The sequence below is a fragment of the Marmota marmota genome, unplaced genomic scaffold (assembly GCF_001458135.2).
Source record: "Marmota marmota marmota unplaced genomic scaffold, marMar, whole genome shotgun sequence".
Lineage (NCBI taxonomy): Eukaryota > Metazoa > Chordata > Mammalia > Rodentia > Sciuridae > Marmota > Marmota marmota.
The window spans coordinates 28,512,266-28,534,250 of NW_026000242.1; the positions used below are offsets into that span (position 1 = coordinate 28,512,266).

Below are 21,985 nucleotides of genomic sequence, written 5' to 3' on the forward strand. Positions count from 1 at the left end.
CAGCAAGGGTTTGCTGAGGGAGCACAGTCCTAGGACCCTTGACCCCAACCCCACTCCCTCTTCCTCTCCACATGCTATATGCATAGCCAGGCTGGCAGCATGCTTGCAGAGAGAGATGGATCCACTGCACTGTGGACCACAGAAGGCAAGGAGGTGCACAGGCAGAGGGATGAGGCTGCAGAGGAATGCTGGTGGAGCTTTCACCTCCAGAACTGAGCACACAGGACGCCTGAAACATGCGAAATTCAAAGAGAGGAACTCAGCAAAGATAGAGGGAGAGGGACAGAGATGGGGGTAAGAATGAATTCAGCAATGCAAAAAAATGCATAAATAAAATGTTATGCTGGGGTTGTGGCACAGTCACCTCTGTTGTAGTTCTGTCCTTGGTCCATGACAGACACTGTTTAAATACAAAGTGAAAAGTAAATCTGACAGTTCAAGTCATGTCAAGGGAAATAAAGCAGAACATTTTAAGAGACTTGAAAAAAAAAAAAGATGATCCTAGAGAACTATGGGCTCAATTATGTTATATGCATGTACAGACATATCACAATGAGACTCACTATTCTGTATAGTTAATATCAACCAATAAAAAAGGTTTTCTTCAACAGAAAAGAACGATGGGCTATGACTAAGTTTAGCTTTTAAAAAATTTCCCCATTTAGAAGATAAAAAGGTAAATCCCATATATGTCATATCCTAATTTTATTAAATTACTAATAAAAGTTACTAATTGAAACTAATCCCCATAGTATGGTGATTTCACCGTACTGGTCTTAAATATCTCCAACTTACAGTAGGTGCTCAATAAATACATATTGAATATAAGGATGAATTTAATATTAATTTGGATTCCAATTAATTGTGTACCCTTCTTTGGAAGGGATTTTATAAGAAGAGTAACCCACATGTTTAAAAATTATGAACAAGATTTTTTTCAAAAGTGTTAAATCTATTCCAATTCATAGAAAAGCACCCCAAATCTTAAAGTCCTCTGAGTATTGCTCCCTCTGTTTATTACAATCATCCCTGGTATAACTTAACAAGGAGCAAAATTTTTAAAATGATAACTCTTTATACAAAGACATGCTAAGGAAGAAAATAAAGTAAATACCTTCATTTTCTATAGTGTCAACTACATTGTTGACAAGCTGAATGACAGTCACTATGGATGCTTGTGGCAGGAAGAAGAAGATGGGAGGGAGGGGAAGGACACCTTCAGGTTAGTAGTGTATTTTAAACACATGTTAAATTCTTTTAATAACAACAACAATAACAACAGGTGCAGCACACAAACACACACTCTGCAATCTGACCCTTAGGGATTATGTCAGTAGACACTTTTATCTAGGGCATCCTGGGGATTGTTGGAAGGGAAGAGAAACAGCAGCAAGTCCTAGGGCAGTCGTCCTGAAAATCATGATTGGCAGGGATTGCAGGGTCATAAATTCACACCTCATGGCCCAGTAAAATCAATCTAGGAAGGCAGTGGCTCATCAAGCTCATGCTAATTTCTCATTAGCAACTCCCAAAGGCTCTCAGAGAAAGACCTCACTATTCCAGGGATAATTAGTTGTTGGTCAATCATGCTGCTCCAAACCCAATAACCTTTGCAGACCTGATGGCTTCACACTCATGATGTGATGCTACTGATAGCCCAGACCAACTCAAGGCCCAGCTCCTGATGCCAAGGTTTGGACAGAAGTCAGCAACTGGTCTCTCAAATAGACTAAAGAAGGAGATCGCTGTGATCCATTTGGTTGCTTTAGGGACTGACACCCAGTTTCTTGAGAGTTAACTTGGCATAAAAAAATTGATGAAGGTTTCTAACACCACCTGTCTGCATCAAGATCAGTCTAGAATGTTAAACATGAAAAGGCAAGTATGCGGCCTTAAGAGCCTGTGATAACAGTCCATCAGGCATTGTTACTGGTGCTGCCGCCTGGAGTTTGGAAACTGTATATTCTTGGAGTTTATGTAAAATGCAAACTAGTTACATTTAGTCTTCTGACTGGGGATGAGAAATGCAGGATGCACAAAGGCAAACAAAGGTCAAAAGTCTGTGCCCTTGACCTGAGAAGGGTCAGGAGAAATCTACTATTATAGGGGCTTGTTCTCCCAGTTTACAGATAGACTGAGGGTTAGATACTTCTCATGATGGCCAGGTCCTGAGCAAGGAGGTGAAAGAGATTGGGGGTAGGGTGGTAAAAGGAGACTATTATATTTTCATGATTGCTTCTCTGGTCTTGGAGCTCACCTGCTTCTACATTCACCTTAGAGGCAAGGACTGTGCCATTTTCAGTTTGTACTTCTGTTATAAAATGCACAGAAAATGACTCAGCACACAGAAAAAAAAAACCAGCAAGAGTTCACGGGGTGAATGATAACATAACTTAATGTATCCAATTTTTGTATTGCTGGTAAATGGGGAAAATGACCTAAGGTATAAACCAAGGTAAGTCTACCTGTTGCTGTGGATGACTATTTGAAATTATTCTTAGCTTGTCACCATATGGTAAACATTCACTACTTTATGACAGCTTTGACTTCATTTTGTGCCCTATGAAGAACAACCCATCTTTTGGAGTTGGTTCCTCAGCTCAGAAAACCCAGTGCAGCATTCATACCCTCTCCATAGTACAGGTTCACAAGAGGTCATGGTGGCAGCTTTGGAGCGAACACAGCAGTCTGTGGACCCTAAGGACCTGCACACAGCATTCTGGGTCTGGATGGATGTGCATATTTCCAAGGAGCTGCTCCATAATTTTAAAGTAAGTCTCCAAAAGCCCAGAACCCCAAATTATTATAAGGAAGATTCAACTGAATGAAGATGTCATTGGTTCTATGGGAATGTAGTCTTATCTCTGGTAAAACTTCTCATGATGGGGAGGTTGGATATACAGTGAAAAGGTAAGATTTTAATTTTAATGTAAAATAAAAAAAGATATAAATCAGCTTATTTGCTAAAAGCCATGCTTGGCATGAAGTAGATTCTATCTGGAACCAAATCAAGGAGGACTCCTTACTGGAGGTCCAGGGGAACATTGTCAATCCCTGATGCAGATTCCTGGGTCTGCTCTGAGCTGTAGCTCAATAGAGCCACCTTTGGCAATGACACTCAACAATGAAGTTAATTAGAAAAGCTGGTGAACACACTCAAAACCCAAGAACACATCAAGAAACAAAGCCGGTCACATCAATCTCCCCTCAACCACTGTCTTTCAGAGCAAAGGAAGCAGAACCCACCCTCCGGAACAAATCTGAAGACTCCTTACCATTGTCGTCACCAGAATCTGACTGAAAGGAGCTGAGGGATTGAACTTCAGAGTTGCTGCCTTTATTACTGCCTGCAAAGCAGGTCACTTCTCCCGGGTCATCAACCCCTTTGTCTTCACAGACAGCCAAAGAGAAAGCAAAAATGACATTGGTTACCTTGTGCATATTTTCAGTATGGCCCTCCTACCTCAACCTAGTTCACTTCTTGGGGCTCTTTCATTTGCTTGGAGAAAATAACTTAGCTGCACAATAGAAAATTGATTGTGCCATAGGGGGCCAAGGTCTGTCAACCAAGTGATTTACATTATGGATTTGAAACCTTTAACCCGTGGTAAATGAGCTTCCAAATAGCTGACAGCTGAAAGTAGCTGTTCCCTCCTCAAAGTGAAGCGACTTCATGAAGAGTGAAACGAGGATGAAGTGGCTACATTGCTCTTTGCCATTCAGACTGAATTTACATCATTTACATGAACCAAGGTGGTGTCAACACCAGGTTAAATGAGATTACTTTTAAAATAGGGGTATAAATATTTTATAGGCAGGCATGCAATTACATTTATCCTGGCTTCCATCTCTGGGGAGCAAGTGGAGTTTTAAGTTCTGCCTTCTAGAGGGCAGCGTGGTATCATTTTTGGGAATAACAATGTTCTGCACTGTCTGCAGGAGGGCAGTCAGCGGTATGGATGTGCGTTAGCCACATACTTCCTCCCTCTTTGCCGTACAAAGATAGCCTGGCCCCTTCCCCGCCCCCCCCACACAACACCAGGACTACTTTCTTATTTGATAGACTAAAGGAAGCAATAAAAACAGCCCATATCTTGAGGTTGTCAAGTTCAAAATGAATTGGTTGCCCAGAGATCGTCTCACTAGCTAACTCTGCCTTGCTTAACAAAGAAGGAAATGTATTCAATAAAACCCAACAATACTTTGGGGGGAAATGTGAATTTTGGCCTGAGGTGGATTCTGGAAATAAAGCTGTCACTTCACGAAGCGGGGGTGGAAAATGATCATCAGGAAAAGCTGCAAATCATCACGTAACACAGGGTACAAAGAGACTCAGACTTGTGATTAAGGAACAGTTGTTCTTCGTGGTCACAGAAATCACTGTTTTGTCCATAAAGGGTGATGTCAGGAGCAGGCAGGGTGGCTCTGAATCTGCTGTCAGATGTTGAAACCACAGCAAAATGATGAGTTGGATAAACAACTCATGTAAGTAGAGAGAGACACCAGGGAGAAATTCAACCCCCAACAGCCACACCACAAAATACGAAGATGTGCCTCAGTAAAGCACAAGGTATACATACACAAGCTTAGCCCTGAACCACAAGAAATAAAAAGACAAATGGTCCACACTGGTGAATGAAGTGCTATGCATAAAACTCCTCTGCTCCTCCATTTATTCAAAACCCCCTTTGTCATTCCAAAAAAAAAAGGAAAAAAATGCCTTTTTGCTAGTGGACTGGCAATACTCTGGTAAAGCTTAACTCTACAGATAATTTGAGAGGGAACATATTTATGATTAAAATCTAAAGGCAACTACTTAAAATAATAAGCATGTCTACAGAAAGACTGAATCAGCAGATGGCATGCTGGGGCAGCACTAGAGCAGAAAGATCTCATTCTTGGCCCCCATTTCTCATCAAGACATCCATTCTTTCCTCTTGTTTTCCTCTCCATCCTTGTTGATGAAGCTCCAAAGAGCATCAGCAGAGTGAGGAACTTGAAGTACAGACTCCTCACTTTGCTAGTTGCATGATTTTAGGCAAATCATGTCACTTGCTCAAGCTAGTTTTTTTTCTTCCATGAAAGGATAAGCTAGTAATAGTGCCTTCCTGGTATAACAGCATTTAACTGTGACCATCTAAGGAGATGACTCAGCACCCAGTAGTGGTGCTTTACCATAGTGTTCCCACCAAATCTTTGTCCTTAATCCTTGCCTTCTGGCTTCTACTTTAACAGCTCCATGTTCAGCATATCATTGTTTCTTTGTTTTTGTTACCAGGGGTTGATTAAACCCAAGGGTGCTTAACCACTGAGTCACATCCCCATCCCCTTTTATTTATTTATTTATTTAAATTTTGATACAGGGTCTCACTAAATTGCTTAGGGCCTTGAGGCTGGCTTTGAACTTGCAATCCTTCTGCCTCAGCCTTCTGAGCTGCTGGGATTACAGGCATGCACCACTGTAACCAGCTTAGTTCAGCATGTGTATTTTAATCCTGTATATATCTCCTAGATGGTAGCTTAGTACTTCATACTGCTGACCTTACTGACCCTCTCTCTTGGTTTCTGCACAGCTGCCCTCTCCTCTTTTCTTCCTTGGTAAGCATGTGCCTCCCTTCCTGTCCCTCAACTTCTGCCCACCACCCATAGGTAGGCATTTCGAAGGTCCTTTTGGAAGCCTGGTTTGACTACCCTCTCTGCTCTTGCTCCTTGGTAAGCTCACCCTCCTATATAGTCAACCATGTGGCGTGAAGTTGAAGTCTAAACATTCACCTCTAGTTTCATCCTTCTACTTTACTCAAGTGTTCACTCTAGAACTAGAAATACTACCTTCTTCTAACCTTCCAGAACATATTCTGTGTATCACTTATGTGGCTAGCTTGCACTATGGTCAATGGTGCTGTACTGTGAAAAGAGCATGGATTGTAGGGATTCTGGCAGACCCAGATTAGAACACTACCTGCCTCCTACTAGCTGTGACCTTGGACATGTGTGTTACCCTTTCTCAGACTCATTTTCCCCATCATAAATGAACCAGTGTGAACATTCCGTATTAGGACATGCCACAGTGAATACTCTGGTCATGTAGTTCTCTTTCCCTTCCCTTAATTTCTGTCATGGTGCCAAGGCATTACAGACTTCCAGTACAGGGGGAAAACAAAAGGAGCTACTGCCACTTCCTACTCACTCTCGGTTCCAGCATCCCAGCCATTCTTCCTAATGGAGTCGCAGTCAGAGCGGCAGGGCGACACAGCTGGAAGGTTGGGGGCCACACTGCACACGACCACACCCCGCCGGGCTGTCAGGATGCGGGGAGACTCTGGGTGAAACGTGGTCATCTCCTGGTGCTCTCCGCCCAGTCCATCCACGATCTTATCTAGGTTGCTCCTGGAGTCACTCTGGAAGCAGGGGGTGTAGGCCATGGGACGCACGGGCACCTGCGGGGGCCCCACCTCCTGGTAGACGTTGCGGCCATCCCCACTGCCACGCAGGTTCCGGAACGGGATGCCATTGCTCTTGTTGAGCAGGGCAGCCGTGGCGGGGTCCTGCACCAGCGTGATGTTGTTGCGGGAGTAGTTCTTGCGGAAGACCTTTTTGCGGAAGACGATGAAGAGGACGACCAGGGTGAAGATGACAAAGAGGACGACTGCAATGCCGATGAGCTCTTCCTTTCCCACGTAGGAGTGGCCGGCCTGGATGTTGGGTACCACCACGGGGCGGAGCCCGCAGTACTGGCCCACGAAGCCCGGTGTGCAGTTGCAGAGGAAGGAGCCGAACATGTTGACACAGGAGCCGCCATTCTCACACTCCTCCCGCTCACACTCATTGATGTCCTCCTCACACCTTCAGCAACAAAACACACAGAAGCCCCTCCCCAACATCAGAACCAGTAGACACAGCCTCGTGCACCAAAGCTCAAACAAAACAAAAGGTGTGTGTGTGGGGGGGAGGACATCATTAAAAGAGAAGAAAGCAACTCAAAGGTATACGTGAAGAATGTGACATATAGGGTGTGTGTGTGGGCGGGGGAGGCAGTTCATTCAGGCATTTCTGTGCCCACAACCTCCCACCCCCAAGTCATCATCTTGTGTAAAAGTATCCCTCCCAACCCTATCTCTCAAGTCTTTGTCCCCTAGTGGGGTATAGTAGGGAAGAGGGTGCCAGGAGAGGAGCAGTACAAAAAAGAACCAACAGATGCTATGGAAAGGTACTGGGCTCCAAATTCTCCCAACCAGGTGCATATCAGAATTTTAAACTACATAGGTTTAGAAAGGATATACAATACATCACTCTCACATTATGTAAAATACTCCTGGGCCCCCTAGTAACTGATGCTGGCATAGGGCCTCATAATCAAATATACCAATGTTTCTGCACAGAAACATGGATATTTGCACTGAATTTTCAAGAGAAATAAAGACTAGAAAGAGCCTCAGAGTAGATTTCAACAGGTTTTGCCATCAAATTAGTTTGCCATTTTAGTTCTCCAAGCTTTTGAGATGGTAGAATGAAGAAGAACTGTGAATCTATATACCCATTATAGAGTTTCTGGTGAGGAAAATATTTTGGGTTCTGATCTTTTCCTTTAATGGTTACAGTCATGTTTGGTCCCTCTGGGAAGCTGGGGATTGCAGGCGTAGGTGGGTGGGTGAATGGCTAACTTCCAGATTCTATGCTTATGTTAAAGGCTAATATTAAGGCAGATTATCAGGAAGAAATTACTGAAGCATTCTAATGAAAAATAACTAAATCAATTTTATTCCCTTTAAAGCAATCCATGATTGGCATTGAGTAGAATTATAAGACACATTTAAGTCTTACATTTCTTACTTCAACACTCTGAAAACATAGACCTTCTTTCCTCCTTTTCTCTGTTTTAGCAATTATTCTAATATGTTCATTTAAAAGGCCCAATAACCTATATTTTTGGTAATCCACTTTTTAAAATGTAGCCAAACATCCCCAATTTGAACATATTGAGGCCAGGTCAGCCGGAAATTAGTTAGAATCACAAAGTATTTAAAAATAAATGCAGCTTTATTGCTTTAAATTACATCCAGCAATTCAAAGTCAGCTAAGTATTTCCTGGAAAAGTCCTCAGGAGATTTGCTCTAATGAATACATAAGACTGATCTGTAATTAGAGTATCACTTGCTTGAGATTTTATATATATATATATATATATATATATATATATATATATATATATATACACACACACACACACACACACACACACACGAAATGATCAAGGAAAGTGGAATTTTACTAAGAATTTGAAACATTCCCTTTCCATTTGGCACTTTAATTTCATTCATTTCTTGGAGGAAAAAAAAGGTTTGCAAAAGAAAGGTAAGGTTTAGTTTCTTAGAATGATCATAAAACATTGGCAGTAGAGTCTTATTAATGGATTAGAGAAAGGAGTAGTGTATCTGACTCAGAATTATACTAGATATATTAGGTGGCATCAATGGCTTTCTTTACATTTTCCCCTAATAACAAAGTATATAGCAGTTATAAAAATTTTTGAAAAAATAGAGAAGTATAAAGTAAAAAAATATGTAAATTACCCATTACCACACTACCCAGAGATAATCCCTACTAACCTTTTAATCACTTGAAAGCGCTCTTTATACATCAAGACATTAACCCTCTGACTGCCCTACCTATCAGTGGTAAACATTTTATCCTGGTGAAGTGCTTACTGGTTTGTTTTCTTAGTAATAAGCAGCAGCATGGCAAGAGACTTTTACATAATCCCACTTACGTGACTCCAGTGAGTCCAGCTTTACAACTGCAGATGAAAGTGTTTCCTATTGGGTCACAGGATCCTCCATTACGGCAGGGGTTTGGGAAGCAGGCTGTAATCTCTGATTCACAGTTTCTCCCCGTGAACTGTGAGAGACAGGTACACTGGTAGCCTGAGGAAACAGAGCGCTTCATGAGCCAGGTGTGCCACTGGTGATGCTTAGAAGGCTTTGGGACTCAACTGTAATATGTAACATTTTCTCCCAGTTCTCTGTTGAACAGTATCTTAAGCAGGGGCCAAATTCCAAAGATGATTAACAAATTAGTTATTTGGAATACATCTAGCCACAAAAATGCCAAGTTCCAATTTGAATTCCCTAGTGGTACACAAAAATTCACCTAATTAACCACATGCATGGATGTTGGAGAAAACTGTAAAAGATGCACAAAGAACAGATACCTACAGCAGACACCAAGATGGGGCACAAGGGAGTGTGTGTGTGTGTGTGTGTGTGTGTGCGTGCATGCGCGCTTGTGTGTGCACGCATGCATGCGAGCACACGGACAGGGGATGCTTTCTCCACCACACTGCTACTATAAACATCAGGACAATTCCAGATGGGAGTAGTGTTCTATGGGTTCCATGTTATCTACTTTATTGAGCCCCTCTCCTATCCCTGTGCCTTTTCTCTTTAGCCAAGAACTGAAAGCACCCCCTAAAGGGAAGTGGAGGGAAGGAAAGGTAAAATGAGGATATTTGTCAAATCAGTTGAGCCTCAGACTGACATATTCAGGGGGTAATGGAAGAATTCCAGTCTTCACCTAGCTTCCCTATTTAGGTCCTGATTTTTGTACTGTTTTTTTCTTTCTCTATTCATGAACCCATCATGCAGAAATAGTTAGAAATATCCCTACCACAAAGATTATTAAATATCAAATGAGGTAGCATTATGTAAAAGGAAACAGAATTATCTATTTCTCAGAGTAGGAAGGGATGAATAATTAGTAAGGGTATTCTTTTTTCCCTTCTTAAAAAGAACCCCAAAGGTCCTATGTTTTCTTTCATATGTGGAAGCTAGAGAGGAAATAGGAAAAAGAGGGGAAGATCTCATGAAAATCAAAGGGAAATCAGTAGAGAAAAGGGTAGAAGATACGGGATGATTGCTGGGGAGTGTTATTGACCAAATTATATTGTTATATTTTGTATTATAAAATATGTAACAAAAATGCCATCAGAATATACAACTATAATGCATCAATAAGAAAACGGGGGTACCCCAAGATTCACTTTTATCCTTCTTGTTATTGTTGTTAAAGTTATACAAGTGCATAATGAAGAGTCAGATCATTTTACATGTTTTGTTTTGTATAATGAAGCATTTAAATAACCTCAACGTAACTTGGGCATTCCTTTTATTTCCAATATTTCCTTCTGTGAAATTTTAAAATTTTGTGGTTATTTTAGTCATAGGGATTTTCTATTGGCTTTCCACTGTGTCTTTTATTTAAAGCCTTTGGCCCCACCTCATGGATACATCTTTTGATAGCTCTACATCCCAATATATGATAACCTTGGTTGCATCAATAATCAGTATCGATAGTACTACAACTATAAATGCTGTTTACACTAAGTCATGTAGTGAGCTTTGATTGTTTTAATTTTCATGCACAACTTTTTGTTTTTATTCTTTATGTGTCAACTTGGCTAGGTTACTGGTGCCCAGTTCTTTGGTTAAACACTAGTCTAGATGTTTCTGTGAAGGTATCTGTGTGTGTGTGTGTGTGTGTGTGTGTGTGCTAACACTTATGCTTTAAATAAAGCATGATGCAGGTGGATCTTGTCCATTCAGTTTGAGCCCTTAAGAAGAAGGAATTCTGCCTCAGACTGCAACATAGAAGAATCTTTCCTGAGTTTCCAGCCCATTGGCTTGCTGTGTGATTTTGGAATTCAAGACTGCAAAATCAACTCCTACATGCATTTCTAGCCTGCCAGCCTACACTATAAGATTTGGCCTTGCCATCCCCTAAGTAAAGCAAGGGGATTTCTTAAAGTTAATCTTTCTCTCCATATATATTTGAGTTAGAGGATTTCCTTACTTGTTGGTTAATCTTCACTTATAGGCTTATGTTGAAGAGTGGGTCACTAAGAACTAGAAATCTGGTAGGAGGTTATGAACACGAGAGGGGCTCATAAACTGTGAAACTGAGTCAGTATCTTTGGGTTGGCCGATTTCTCTAGTAATAATTCCTTTTATCACCTGCACAGAGGGAGGACAAAGGTCTGGAGTCCCATACTGGAAGGATTAGCTGGTGGAGGAGGAGGGGTAGTTGTGGTGTTTTGCATCCAATGAACATCATGTTTATTTAAACCTTTCTGTGAAGCACGTGCCAGATAATCTCTAGTTCTAAGACCTTGCCTTTCAAGTAGTACGTGCAGTCTTGCCAGGAATTTGGGCAAATGGTTGCATGGGTATGCAGAGGGGAGGTAGGAATCCAGATCAGTTCTACCAGCTTCTTAAACAAACTTTTTGACTAATTCTTATTTTATGCCTGCTGTGGTTTGGTTATGATTTAAGTGTGTCCTCAATGGTGCTTAAAACTTGGTCCCCAATGTGGAGATGCTAAGAGATGACAGAATCAAAAACTGAAATCATCATACTATGGTTAAATTTGCATTCTAATGTTTATAACAGCTGGTTAGGGAGCCACCCCAGGTGACCATCCACAGATGAATGGATAAAGATAATGTGGTGCATATATATACAATGGAGTTCTACTCATCTATAAAGAATGGAATTATGGTATTTTCTAGTAAATGGATGGAACTGGAGAATATCATTCTAAGTGAGATAAATCAGACTCAGAAAGTCAAGGGACAAATGCTTTCCCTCATTATGTGGAAACTAGAGAGGAAAAAGTAATTTTTAAAAAGCAGATCTCACAAAATTGGAAGAGAGATCAGTAAAGTAGAGGTAGGGGACCAAGGAAGAGGGTGGAAGGATGAGAAAGGCAAGAATGGGGGAATAAAATCAACCAAATTATGTTTTATGCATGTATGAATATATCACAGTGAATTTTATTTCTATGTCAAATTATAATGCACCAAAATGAAATACATATGTTCCCTGTTCTCTACTCTTCTGATCTTCCACAGATCAGGGAAAGGGAACAGGAAACTGGAAGAGGGTAGTGAAAAGGGAAGTACTGAAGAATGTATTGGAGCAAGTGATGTTGTGGGCATATATGAGTTTGTATATGAATGTGTCACAATGAACTCCACTACTATGTGCAATTATAATACAGTAATAAAAACATGAAAAGGTGGGTCATAGTGAGATGTTAGGTCACTGGGGGATTGAAATTAAAAGTAAAAAATTACTATCATGATAGTTGGGTTGTGACAGCTATCACCACTATTTTTAAGTAGCCAATGAGGCTTTCTTTTTTCCTAAGATCTTTTGCAAATACTGTAAAGACCCATCCTCACTTTTATGTGCTGGGCTCTTGGGCTAACAATGTGGTTAAGGACTAATGTTGGGATTTTGTGAATTGATTGCTATAGATATAAGACAGTTGAAAATCTATAGACTGAGACAGTGTGTACTCTGATGGATTTCAAAGAAGGCTGGCCTGAAGCCTGTGGGTAAGGAGGCAGTAGTCTAAGGTACACTTGATTCAAACTATGCTGACTTAAGGTTATTTTTTCCAATTTGGGAAGTTGCTCTCCTTAATGGAATTGGGAATTTCTGAAAGCCCTTGGGATTGGGAAGAATGCTTCTTTGTGTCACCTGGCTAATTCTTGATCAGGAGTGGCAGGTCATTTAGAGACAGAATGACCTGTGATGCTTATAGTCTTTCTTAGACTGAAGGATAGGGTGAGACTGGCACAGCACAGGAACTCACATCAATGAATGAGGAGGGAGGAAAGCCAGGAAGGGGCTAAAGCAACTTGGATAAATCATCCAGCTCCTATTTGGCAAACCTCTGACAATTTCTTAAATAAAACTCTATCTCCTGATACAGGGAAGCTGGGAGAAGAAAGGGGCTAAGGAGAGGTTGTCTAGAAATAAGGAATATTTAAATCACTATCAAGGAAACTAGACACTACTATGAGTCATGGGATGCATCCTTATCCAAAGGCAGAGAGGCAATCTGATGTCTGTGCCTTGGAAAATGGGAATGTTAAAATGGGATATCACTTCTAGCGTGCTATTTCACTTGTGCACATTTCTTTCTGTATTTTGTTATTTTCATGATCTTTTTGTGGGACATCTAATACTATTTGATACAGCAGCCAGCTTGACTGATTCACCTCCACGGTGCTTAAGTAATCAGCAGGGTTTTGCTGGAGCCAGTTCAGAGGTCCTGAGATATGACTGCTAGATACCGGGGAAACTGGCATGCCAGTTGTTAAACCACTGGTAGCCTAACATCAGACATGGTGCGAGTATCTATTTATTTATTTATGTATTTACCTTTATTTTATTTATTTATATGTGGTGCTGTGAATCGAACCTAGAGCCTCGCATGTGTTAGGTGAATGCTCTACCATTGAGCCACAACCCCAGCCCCATGGTGTGAGTATTTACACCAAAGAAATCAGCAAATGCTACAAATATGGGACTTTACTTTTAAAGAGCTGGTTTACTAGCATACCCCCGAATTGGTACTATGATAGACACTGAGATTGCAAAGTCAAGAAAACATCATTTAGAAGCCATTTACAGCTTTTTACAGATTCTCATCAGTAAACAGAGGCTTGGAGAAGCCGATTGCTAATTCAGGATCATGAGGCTGGTGAACTCAGGCAGTCTGGCTTCAGAGTTCTAACCTGTCACCATTGTCCTGAACTGTATTTCTAACCCCTGTACTTCATTATATTTCCTTTGCAAATTTCTCTGTTATCAGAAAGAGGTAAACTGTCTATGATCTGCTCTTGCAATCTGAAACCCATGGGGTAAAGGAGCAGAGGCACTTTGGAAGAAATCTTTTAGAACTTTAAATTTGGAGAAGTTTTTATGTTAACACTGTGAAGGGGAAAGCAATTTGACTTTTTAAAAAAAGTACTTATATTGTTTTTTTTTTAATTAAAGAAGAATGATATCTATTGTTCAGCCTCTATGAAAGGCCTGTTTATCAAAATTAAATTGTTTTCACAAAGCTTTAGTTATTATTTAATTATCATATCTTGGGCCCTATTTTTAATAATTTTATGATATCAATGTTTGCCATAATGACACTAAGTGAATCTAATGCTTTATTGTTTAAAATTACTTCCAATAATTCTATGTGGATCATGATAGTAGGACAAGAAAAAGAATAGACCCCAGTACTATCCCAACTCCATGGGAATGCTAGAGAGACCAGTGATTGTCCAAGAATGTCTTAAGTGATTGAGTCAAACTCAAATCCATATTACTGATTCTCAAATCTTTCTCTAAATCTGTTTTAACACTATCATTTTTCAGTGAGCCAGAGCTCCTATGTGCTGGGAATAAGAGGGACAGACTTATAGTCATTTCCCTTTGCTCTCCAGGAAGCAGATAAGCTATAACAAGGTGCACAACATTAGACTCTCTTTCTGGGAGCAAAATAATCATTAAATAATAAAGTGAGTAGCATAATAAAGTTTCTACACTTTCCAAGCATTACCATAAGTTAGTATCACACACAAATAAAGGGAACAGAGTCCCAAGATTTATCCAGGCATTATTTGATCGCACATAGTATTTGACACTTTGATAAACATAAAAGAAAAAATTAACTCATTGGATAATTTCAAAATCTTATCAAAAAGAGTAGATTTTCTTTCTGTTTAGCAGGAGAATATTAAACAAGAAAATCATTAATAAGAACAATAGATTGCTATGTGTTAGAAAAATTCTAAGAACTGTCTATGCATTATATATCATTTCATACTTACAACAATTCTATGCCATAGGTACTATTATCATAATTATTTTACAGGTGAGGAAATGGAAGCTTAAATAAGATGTTTTTCCTCACCATTGCCTATGCGAATGAGTGGCAAATATACTTAATACTTCGTTCCCAAATTTAGAAAGGAAACGGTTTTACCAGCATTGAGATACATATACAAAAAAAGCCATAGTTTCTTTTATTTCAAATCTTGGCAAAATAAGAAGTGTATTTTTAAGCACTGTCTCAAAGCTGTGTTCCTGTTTACAATCCTTCTAGTTATAGCAGATGCAGATGGTTTTGAAATCTGCACCCAAACTTAAAATGCCTTCTCCTTTCCTTGCTCAAAGATGAACACTGCAAAAACTATTACATGCAAAAATAGAAATGGAATAAGCAATTATGGAGGGAATTTGGGCTGGGCAGGCAAAAAGAAAAAAAACAAATCAAGGTAATTTATATTTTACTCCTTTGACTTAGCAGTTGTTTCTGACCTGATGCATCCAGGTAATGGCTTCTACCCTCTTGCCCCACTTGGTGGTGTAAGTGAGCATCAGTCTGATCCCAGCTTGGCAGCCTTGATAAGGGATATAATATCTGCCTGCTGCACAAAGGTAAAAGTAATGACAATAAATGTGCAATGAGCACATGGGATCTCAGTCAGTATCAACTTCCATGCTTGCTAACTTAAGGATTTTATTTAGAAACTCCAAGAACTTACAGGACTTGAGGAGGTGTCTGTGATGTGTGGTGGGGCCCTGAGTGCAAGTTTAAGTTCTGGCTGTTGCCCACCAGCTGAATATGATCATGAGTGCAGTGCCTGACCCTCAGGAACCTCCTTACTTTTTTCTGACAAGTGCTACTCACCAACACTTCGTAGGGAACAAAAAGATTTCTGGATTCATAAACCACAATGCAGCACATAAACATTAGGCACTTTATTGTTCTGATCACTATGGATTCTGAAATCAACTTCATCTCTGTGTTGCTTATAAACCAAACAACTGCATGTCATGGGAGATTTTTACTGTGGCTATTGGGCTCAATACTGGGAGATATTCAGACCTCTGATCTATGCAAATCTTAATTCATGTGAGAAACCAGGTGGATGAATTATCATATGAGACACTAATCACAAGTGGGGACAAGCTCAGCAGCCAGCCAGCCATGGCCTCCATCACTACCTTGCCATTTCAACTTTTAGTCACTTTGACTTTTCTCTTTAACCAAGCAGGCTACATCCAATGCCTTTAGACCTTGTAAAATAAAAACCTTTGAAGAGGAGAACTATAACTTTCCCTAGGAGAGCTGGCTCACCTTTCATACATTGTATATTGAGCCAAACCTTTAATATTTTCTTTGAAGCTCTACAAACCTTTAGTGCACTCACAACATTAGGCACACAATAAATTCTCACCTTCTAGTATGTTCTTTTATGTGTGCACATAACCTACTTTAGGATTTTGAGTTTTTCTATAGTAGCTATAATTATTAATGCTATTATTGTGAGAATTTCCCAAAGTACAAAACAACAACAACAACAAAAGATTAATTCAATATTTAGAAGTTACCCAGAAAAAGAAAAAAAAATTCCAAAGCTGCAAAACTCACCCAAATTATGCCTGCAGTATATTCACAGCGAGTCTGGCTTCTTTCTACCTGTGTTTCTATTCAGTGGGCCAGTAGGTGAAACAGATATGAGAACCCTGTTCAACTTCCCTAAACCATCTGTGAGGAGAGGGAGGCTGCACAAGTGGCATTTATTGATCACGGAGAGAGCAGTGAGGCCCAGAATTCAACACAGAGCTCAGCATAATGCAGACACTCAATTGAAGATTGATAGATCCAATCTATCTATACCAGTGATTCCTTACAAATTAAGGACACAAAATACTCAACAAACCCTGGCCCAAAGTGGCATGAGGACTTGGTTGCCCAAAACATCTGAGCATTTGCAACACTTGGGAATCCATTTCATGCAATCTGATAGCCAGAATACTCATGACTGCATAGAGAGAATAGACAGACACTATTATTTTTATTTTGGAGAGGAGCTCAGGGTAACCCAAAATTCTTAATATGGGAACAATGCTCCATCTTTCATCAAAAAGTTTTTTTTTAAAAAAATATAGGCTGTTTATTTGACTCTCAATTTCCCTGTATCCTATGTTTGTTTACCTCTCCTGGAACTCACCCAGGGGCATTCATACAAGCACAGAGTCATTGAGATTTGTGAATGTCAGTAGTTTTGAAACTTGGATGTGCATAGAACCATCCTGAAGACTTGTATAAAATAAAAATGTCAAAATTCTTCCCTTGTGGATTCAGATTCTGTATGTTGGGCACCTTACCTCCAAACTTTTCTTGGCAGTAAGCTCAATAATTTGCAAATACAATGTCACCTAACAGAAAGTACCTCTGATATGGATGGCAATTGATGGAGCCAGTAAATAGGTTTTCCTTTTTCATTAATAATCAAGAAACTTAAAAAAATAACACTGTCTCATCTTAACAAGGTCTTCAGATGATTTAATGTATCTTAGAGTTGTACCTGCATGTCTATAATATGAGAAAAAAAGAACTAGAATTTTCCCCAGGTTCCAGGGTAGTTTGGAAATAGAAAAATAAGTAAGTATATCATGTAGGGAGCTTATTACAATACAGATTGATTGAGTGGGTTTGGGGTAGGATCTGAGATACTGCTTTTCTAACATTCCCAGTGATGATGATGCTGGCCTTTGGAACACACTTTGAGTATCAAGGGGCAAGAGTCTAGATTGGCGAGTTCCCACAATCTGGGTCAAATCCGGCTTCATCACTTTTGTGATGCTAGGCTAGTTAGTAGCTTCTCAGGCCCATTTTTTCTTAGGGAGTGGGTCAGTAGGAGGGAAAAACAGACCATCTCCATAGTATTGTTGTGAGAATTAAATATCCCAGAGAATAAACTCTTTAAAAAGGTAATCCCTTATCACAGTGTCAAACACACAGCAAAGGTCTAACAAATAGTAAGTCTTACTACTAAAAATGAACCCAACTTTTCATTTCAGGCCTTAGGCTTCTAGTCTCATGCAAAACTGTCTGAGTGTCTATTTCTGGACTAATGACTGCCTGACTTAGTGCATTGCTTTACCAAATGATAGCCTAGCCTCAATTATATTTTCTGTTAGTAGGCTTGAGCTCAGTACAATAAGACACAGAGGATTGGGCACTCCTTATTCAGATTGTGGGTGCTTACTGTTTTTTTTTTTCCCTGCTTATTGGGTCTGGAAATGTAAGGGTTAGAATAGGCCCTAATCATTTCTTCTCCAGGGTGGTTGCTATTTCCAGTTCATGTTTATGAAATACATATAATCTTAAGGCATTACCAAGAAAGCCTTCCTTCTGTGGTTGATTTACAGAGTCATATTTACCCTCTTATTACAAGTCAGCATTCTGGGATCTGACTCCCCTGGGGTTCTTATGGCTTCCTTCTGGGGCAGCCAATGTCATAACATTGGTAAAAACCGCTGACCATGTCATTCCAAACTAGAAGATGTGGCTTCCTTGCCCTGATTCATGCCAAAGGTTTTATTGGGTTTGGGGTGGTTGGAACACCCTACTTTCCTGCAAGAAAATGCTTCTTGCTGTGGGTTGCCTGCCTTAAAGGTTCTAAATGTTCTGCAACAATATGCTAGGATGGCCACAGCTTGAGAATGTAAAGTATCTTCCCCGGAGAGGCAATGACCAATGCTTCAGTGTTCTTCAGTGGTCAAGGGGAAGACCATGCTGAAACATGTGTCCTGAAATTTTAGAGGAACACATGGCACAGGTTCCAACAACAGAAAGATATTCAAATAAATAAATTTTGTCCTCAGTGCTGTCATGTGCAAGGAGTCATCTTTTAAGCACTTCATCCTACTTTCCCTAGCCCAGATTTCCTCTTTGAATGCTGCATGCATCCCAGCCTTTGATCTGGGGACCCAAGACTGTCTGTCTCTGTGATTAGATCTTCTTGGCAGCTAGAGAGAATTCTTGAGGGCATGAATACTTTTTCATTAAAATCTCCAGTCTTATTCTTCTTTTTAAACTAAGCTATTATAGCTAAGAAGATTTTCCTTTTATTTTAAGTAACCTTATAATTAACTACACAGTTTCATACATATAGGTAAAGACCAAATTATTGATTCTTTCTTTTCTTTTCTTTTTTACCCTCCTCTATTTGGCATTAGGGAATTTGCAGGTAGGATACAGGAACCTAGCAAAAATTCCTCTGATATGAGACCAAGAAAATAGATTCTTTCTCCTCTTTTCTTAGAGGCCAAGAACTCATTCCTATAATCAGGAAGTAGGTAAGTAATTTCTCACACATTAGAAGAGGAATCCTGTGCTTTTGGTCCTCAGGGAAGTAATGGGAGACCATACTCTCAGGGGCTGCTGAACTAAGTACCACTGAACTAGCTTGGGAATAGCTTTGGTGGGCAGGTTGCTCCTATGGGGCCCCCTCTACTAAACAGAGATAGTAAGTTTGAGAGAAGGGATTTGTGTAGATGGAGGTAAGGAAAGAAAATATCTTTGTTTTAGAAAAACATAGCCCCTAAGTACAAAAGAGAGAATTGAACTGATAAAAGGCTGTATCATTTTGTAAGAAAGAGAACCTATATAGAGTCCCAACCCCAGTACCAATAAAAGAATGAAGTTAAGAGCAGCAGGAGGAGCGGGGGGGGGGGGGGGGAGTGTGTTCTAGGCAAGGCTGGGCCATTAGGGATGGGATGGAAAGTTCTCAAGGCCATGTGAAAAGTATATGGCAGGTGGGTCCTTCATGCTAAAATTTGATTAAACCAAAAGGGATTAAAAAATAGACGAAAATTTCTGTTTCTTATATGGGTCTTAGTCATTTAATTAACATACCTGCCCTGAATACTTAACTAAAGGATTTCATGGCAATAAAAAAAATAAAATGCACATTGAAGAGTGAGATTCCATGGTCTTTTCCCTTCACTCAGTGATTATTATTATTTTAAAGATAACCCATTGTGGAAGCCCATAGCTCTGCCAGCAAAAACAACGTCCTGCCATCGTTAAAAGTATGTTACAATTTGTGGCTGTGTACCCAGGATTTGACATGGAGTGGTGTTCTGTTTCAACCCAATTTAATTATATGCTCCTTTTATATATCGTAGATGGCTCACACTAGCAGAATTGTTTTGCCTGGTGAAAAACTGGCCATGACTTGTCATAATGGGCTGGTTTATAGAACCACTGAAGTATAGTTACTGCCCATCATTCGGGAATTATGGCACCATAACAACCCTTTATTTACATATACTGCTGAGACAGTAAAAACAGCAAATAGATTTCTTAAATTGAGACGGCAGAAATTTCCCCCCAGGGTACTTGGCCCTCATTGTGGCAGTAACATATGCAAGTCTAAACAACTTTGGTGTCTGTATTTCGGCAGTGCATCATTTCACGGACAGTTTATAACATTCTAATAATAAAATGGACTCTAAATTTGGAGTTGGGCTTCACAAACATTAGATGGTAATGCACACAGCAGAATCTTTTAAGTGATTTGTGAAGAAGTTTTAAATTTGCTAATCACACTACCACTGAGCAACACAGCAAAGAGGCTGGAGTGGAGTCAGTGGTAGGGCTGTTGGGAGGTGGCAAATTTCAGCCAGAAGAATGTCTGACCTAGTTTACCTTAACACAGAAACAGCATCTGGGTAAAGTCAGGGATTCTTTTATCTTTATACTCCTAGATCTTAAATAATCTTGGCTTTTCCCTCAAACAATAGAAATACTCTATAAATCTCTCCCTCCTACCCTTTTTTTAAATCTCTTTCTTTCCTAATAATGTATCTTTGGGGGAAAATATTGGGGTAAAGCATCATGTCCTCCTCTAATGTCATCCCTCCTGAGATTTCATGTACATTTCCCTCTCCTTATTTATTTATTGGGTACCTGGGATTGAATTCAAGGGCACTAAACCACATCCCCAGCCCTATTTTGTATTTTATTTAGAAACAGGGTCTCTCTGGGTTGCCTTAGCACCTCATCATTGGGATGGCTGGCTTTGAACTTTCGACCCTCCTGCCTCAGCCTCCAGAGCTACTGGGATTACAGGCATGGGCCACCATGCCTAGCCTCCTTCTCCTTATTCTTGACTTCCTGCTCCTTTTTAGAGCCCTATCACTAGACTGCTTAATATGCTTTCAAGTATGCTCCAAGGGCCTCCACTATAGTTCTATTCTTGGGGTGCCAGATTCATCCCAACCACTTGTAGCTCCTAGAAGAGTTATGTTTATGCAACTCAGACTGCTACACATCATTCTTCAGTGACAGGTAGTTGGCTCATGAAGGTCCAACTTGAAATGGTGTCCTGTTAGCTCAAGCCACAGAAGACTAGAAAGTTTTGGGGTAGACAGGGGAAGGGGCAGAATTCATGGCATCTATGGTCTCCTGGGTATCATACTGAACTTGAGGGATTCTGCAAAGGACTGGCTAAACTGGACAGTATTAGACAAGCTCTTTGGTAAAGAGGATTAAGAAGTTCTGTGTGCATCTTGGGTGTGAGTACTCCACTCTAGGAGAGCTCCTGGGTTAGTTATGGCTATGTGGGCAGTGTCTCCTGCAGTTGGTACTGCCACATACATCACAGGCCCTCCGCTGCCCTCCCTGCAGGGTGCCCATAGTGCCCATGCACTCACCCCCAGAGGGCAGGCCTGTGCAGCTGCCACCATGCTGGCAGGGACTGCGCTCGCAAGCATCGGGGTAGAGCACGCAGCCCAGCTTCAGCTCTGTCAGGCCCACAACTTCTGCGAAGCTGCTGCGCTTGTTCTGCAGAGGCAGCTCATTGTTGTTCAGCACCACTGAGTCCAGGCAGCCCTGGAAGCCGCTGAGCACCTGTGTGATCCGCGTGTCGGTCAGGCTGCGGATGTTATCTGCCTGCACCAGGGCACCGAAGTAGATGGTACTCTCTGTGTTCAGAGTCTGGAAGTAGAGGGGCGCCCTGCGTCGTTCCACGTAGCTATCATCTAAGGAAAGGCTCGTGAAGTTGCGGTTGAGCTCCAGGAAGACGGAGTGCCAGCTCCCATCATTGACAGTGCGGCCGGAGATGCCCAAGATTCCAGGGCCACTACCGCAGTCCAGCTGAAACCACAGCTTGCCGTCCACAATCTGTGTGGGAAGCAATACCCGAGCCCTTTTACATTTTGCATCTTTCAATATGTTCCCAAACACCATATGACCTTAACTAACCGGAGGGCTTCATAAGGAGTCTCAAGATGGATATTGCTTTTGATCCAGTCAAATCTGCTGTGGTTTGATTTTTAACACC

At 40.7% G+C, this 21,985-nt stretch overlaps 1 protein-coding gene across 8 annotated transcripts in view; it reads right to left on the minus strand.

The window, feature by feature from the left end:
* Fat3 (FAT atypical cadherin 3) overlaps positions 1 to 21,985 on the minus strand; it is a 622,271-nt gene that overhangs the window by 5,878 nt on the left and 594,408 nt on the right. For 5 of the 8 annotated variants that reach the window (XM_048795699.1, XM_048795700.1, XM_048795703.1 and 2 more), the window contains 6 exons: positions 21,357 to 21,825; positions 8,768 to 8,921; positions 6,188 to 6,843; positions 3,276 to 3,389; positions 1,115 to 1,174; positions 365 to 400 (listed from right to left, as the gene is read on the minus strand). In XM_048795699.1, coding sequence (XP_048651656.1) covers positions 365 to 400; positions 1,115 to 1,174; positions 3,276 to 3,389; positions 6,188 to 6,843; positions 8,768 to 8,921; positions 21,357 to 21,825 — 1,489 coding nt within the window. The remainder of the gene's footprint in view (positions 1 to 364; positions 401 to 1,114; positions 1,175 to 3,275; positions 3,390 to 6,187; positions 6,844 to 8,767; positions 8,922 to 21,356; positions 21,826 to 21,985) is intronic. The other 3 variants (XM_015489994.2, XM_048795704.1, XM_048795702.1) reach the window with 2 other exon arrangements.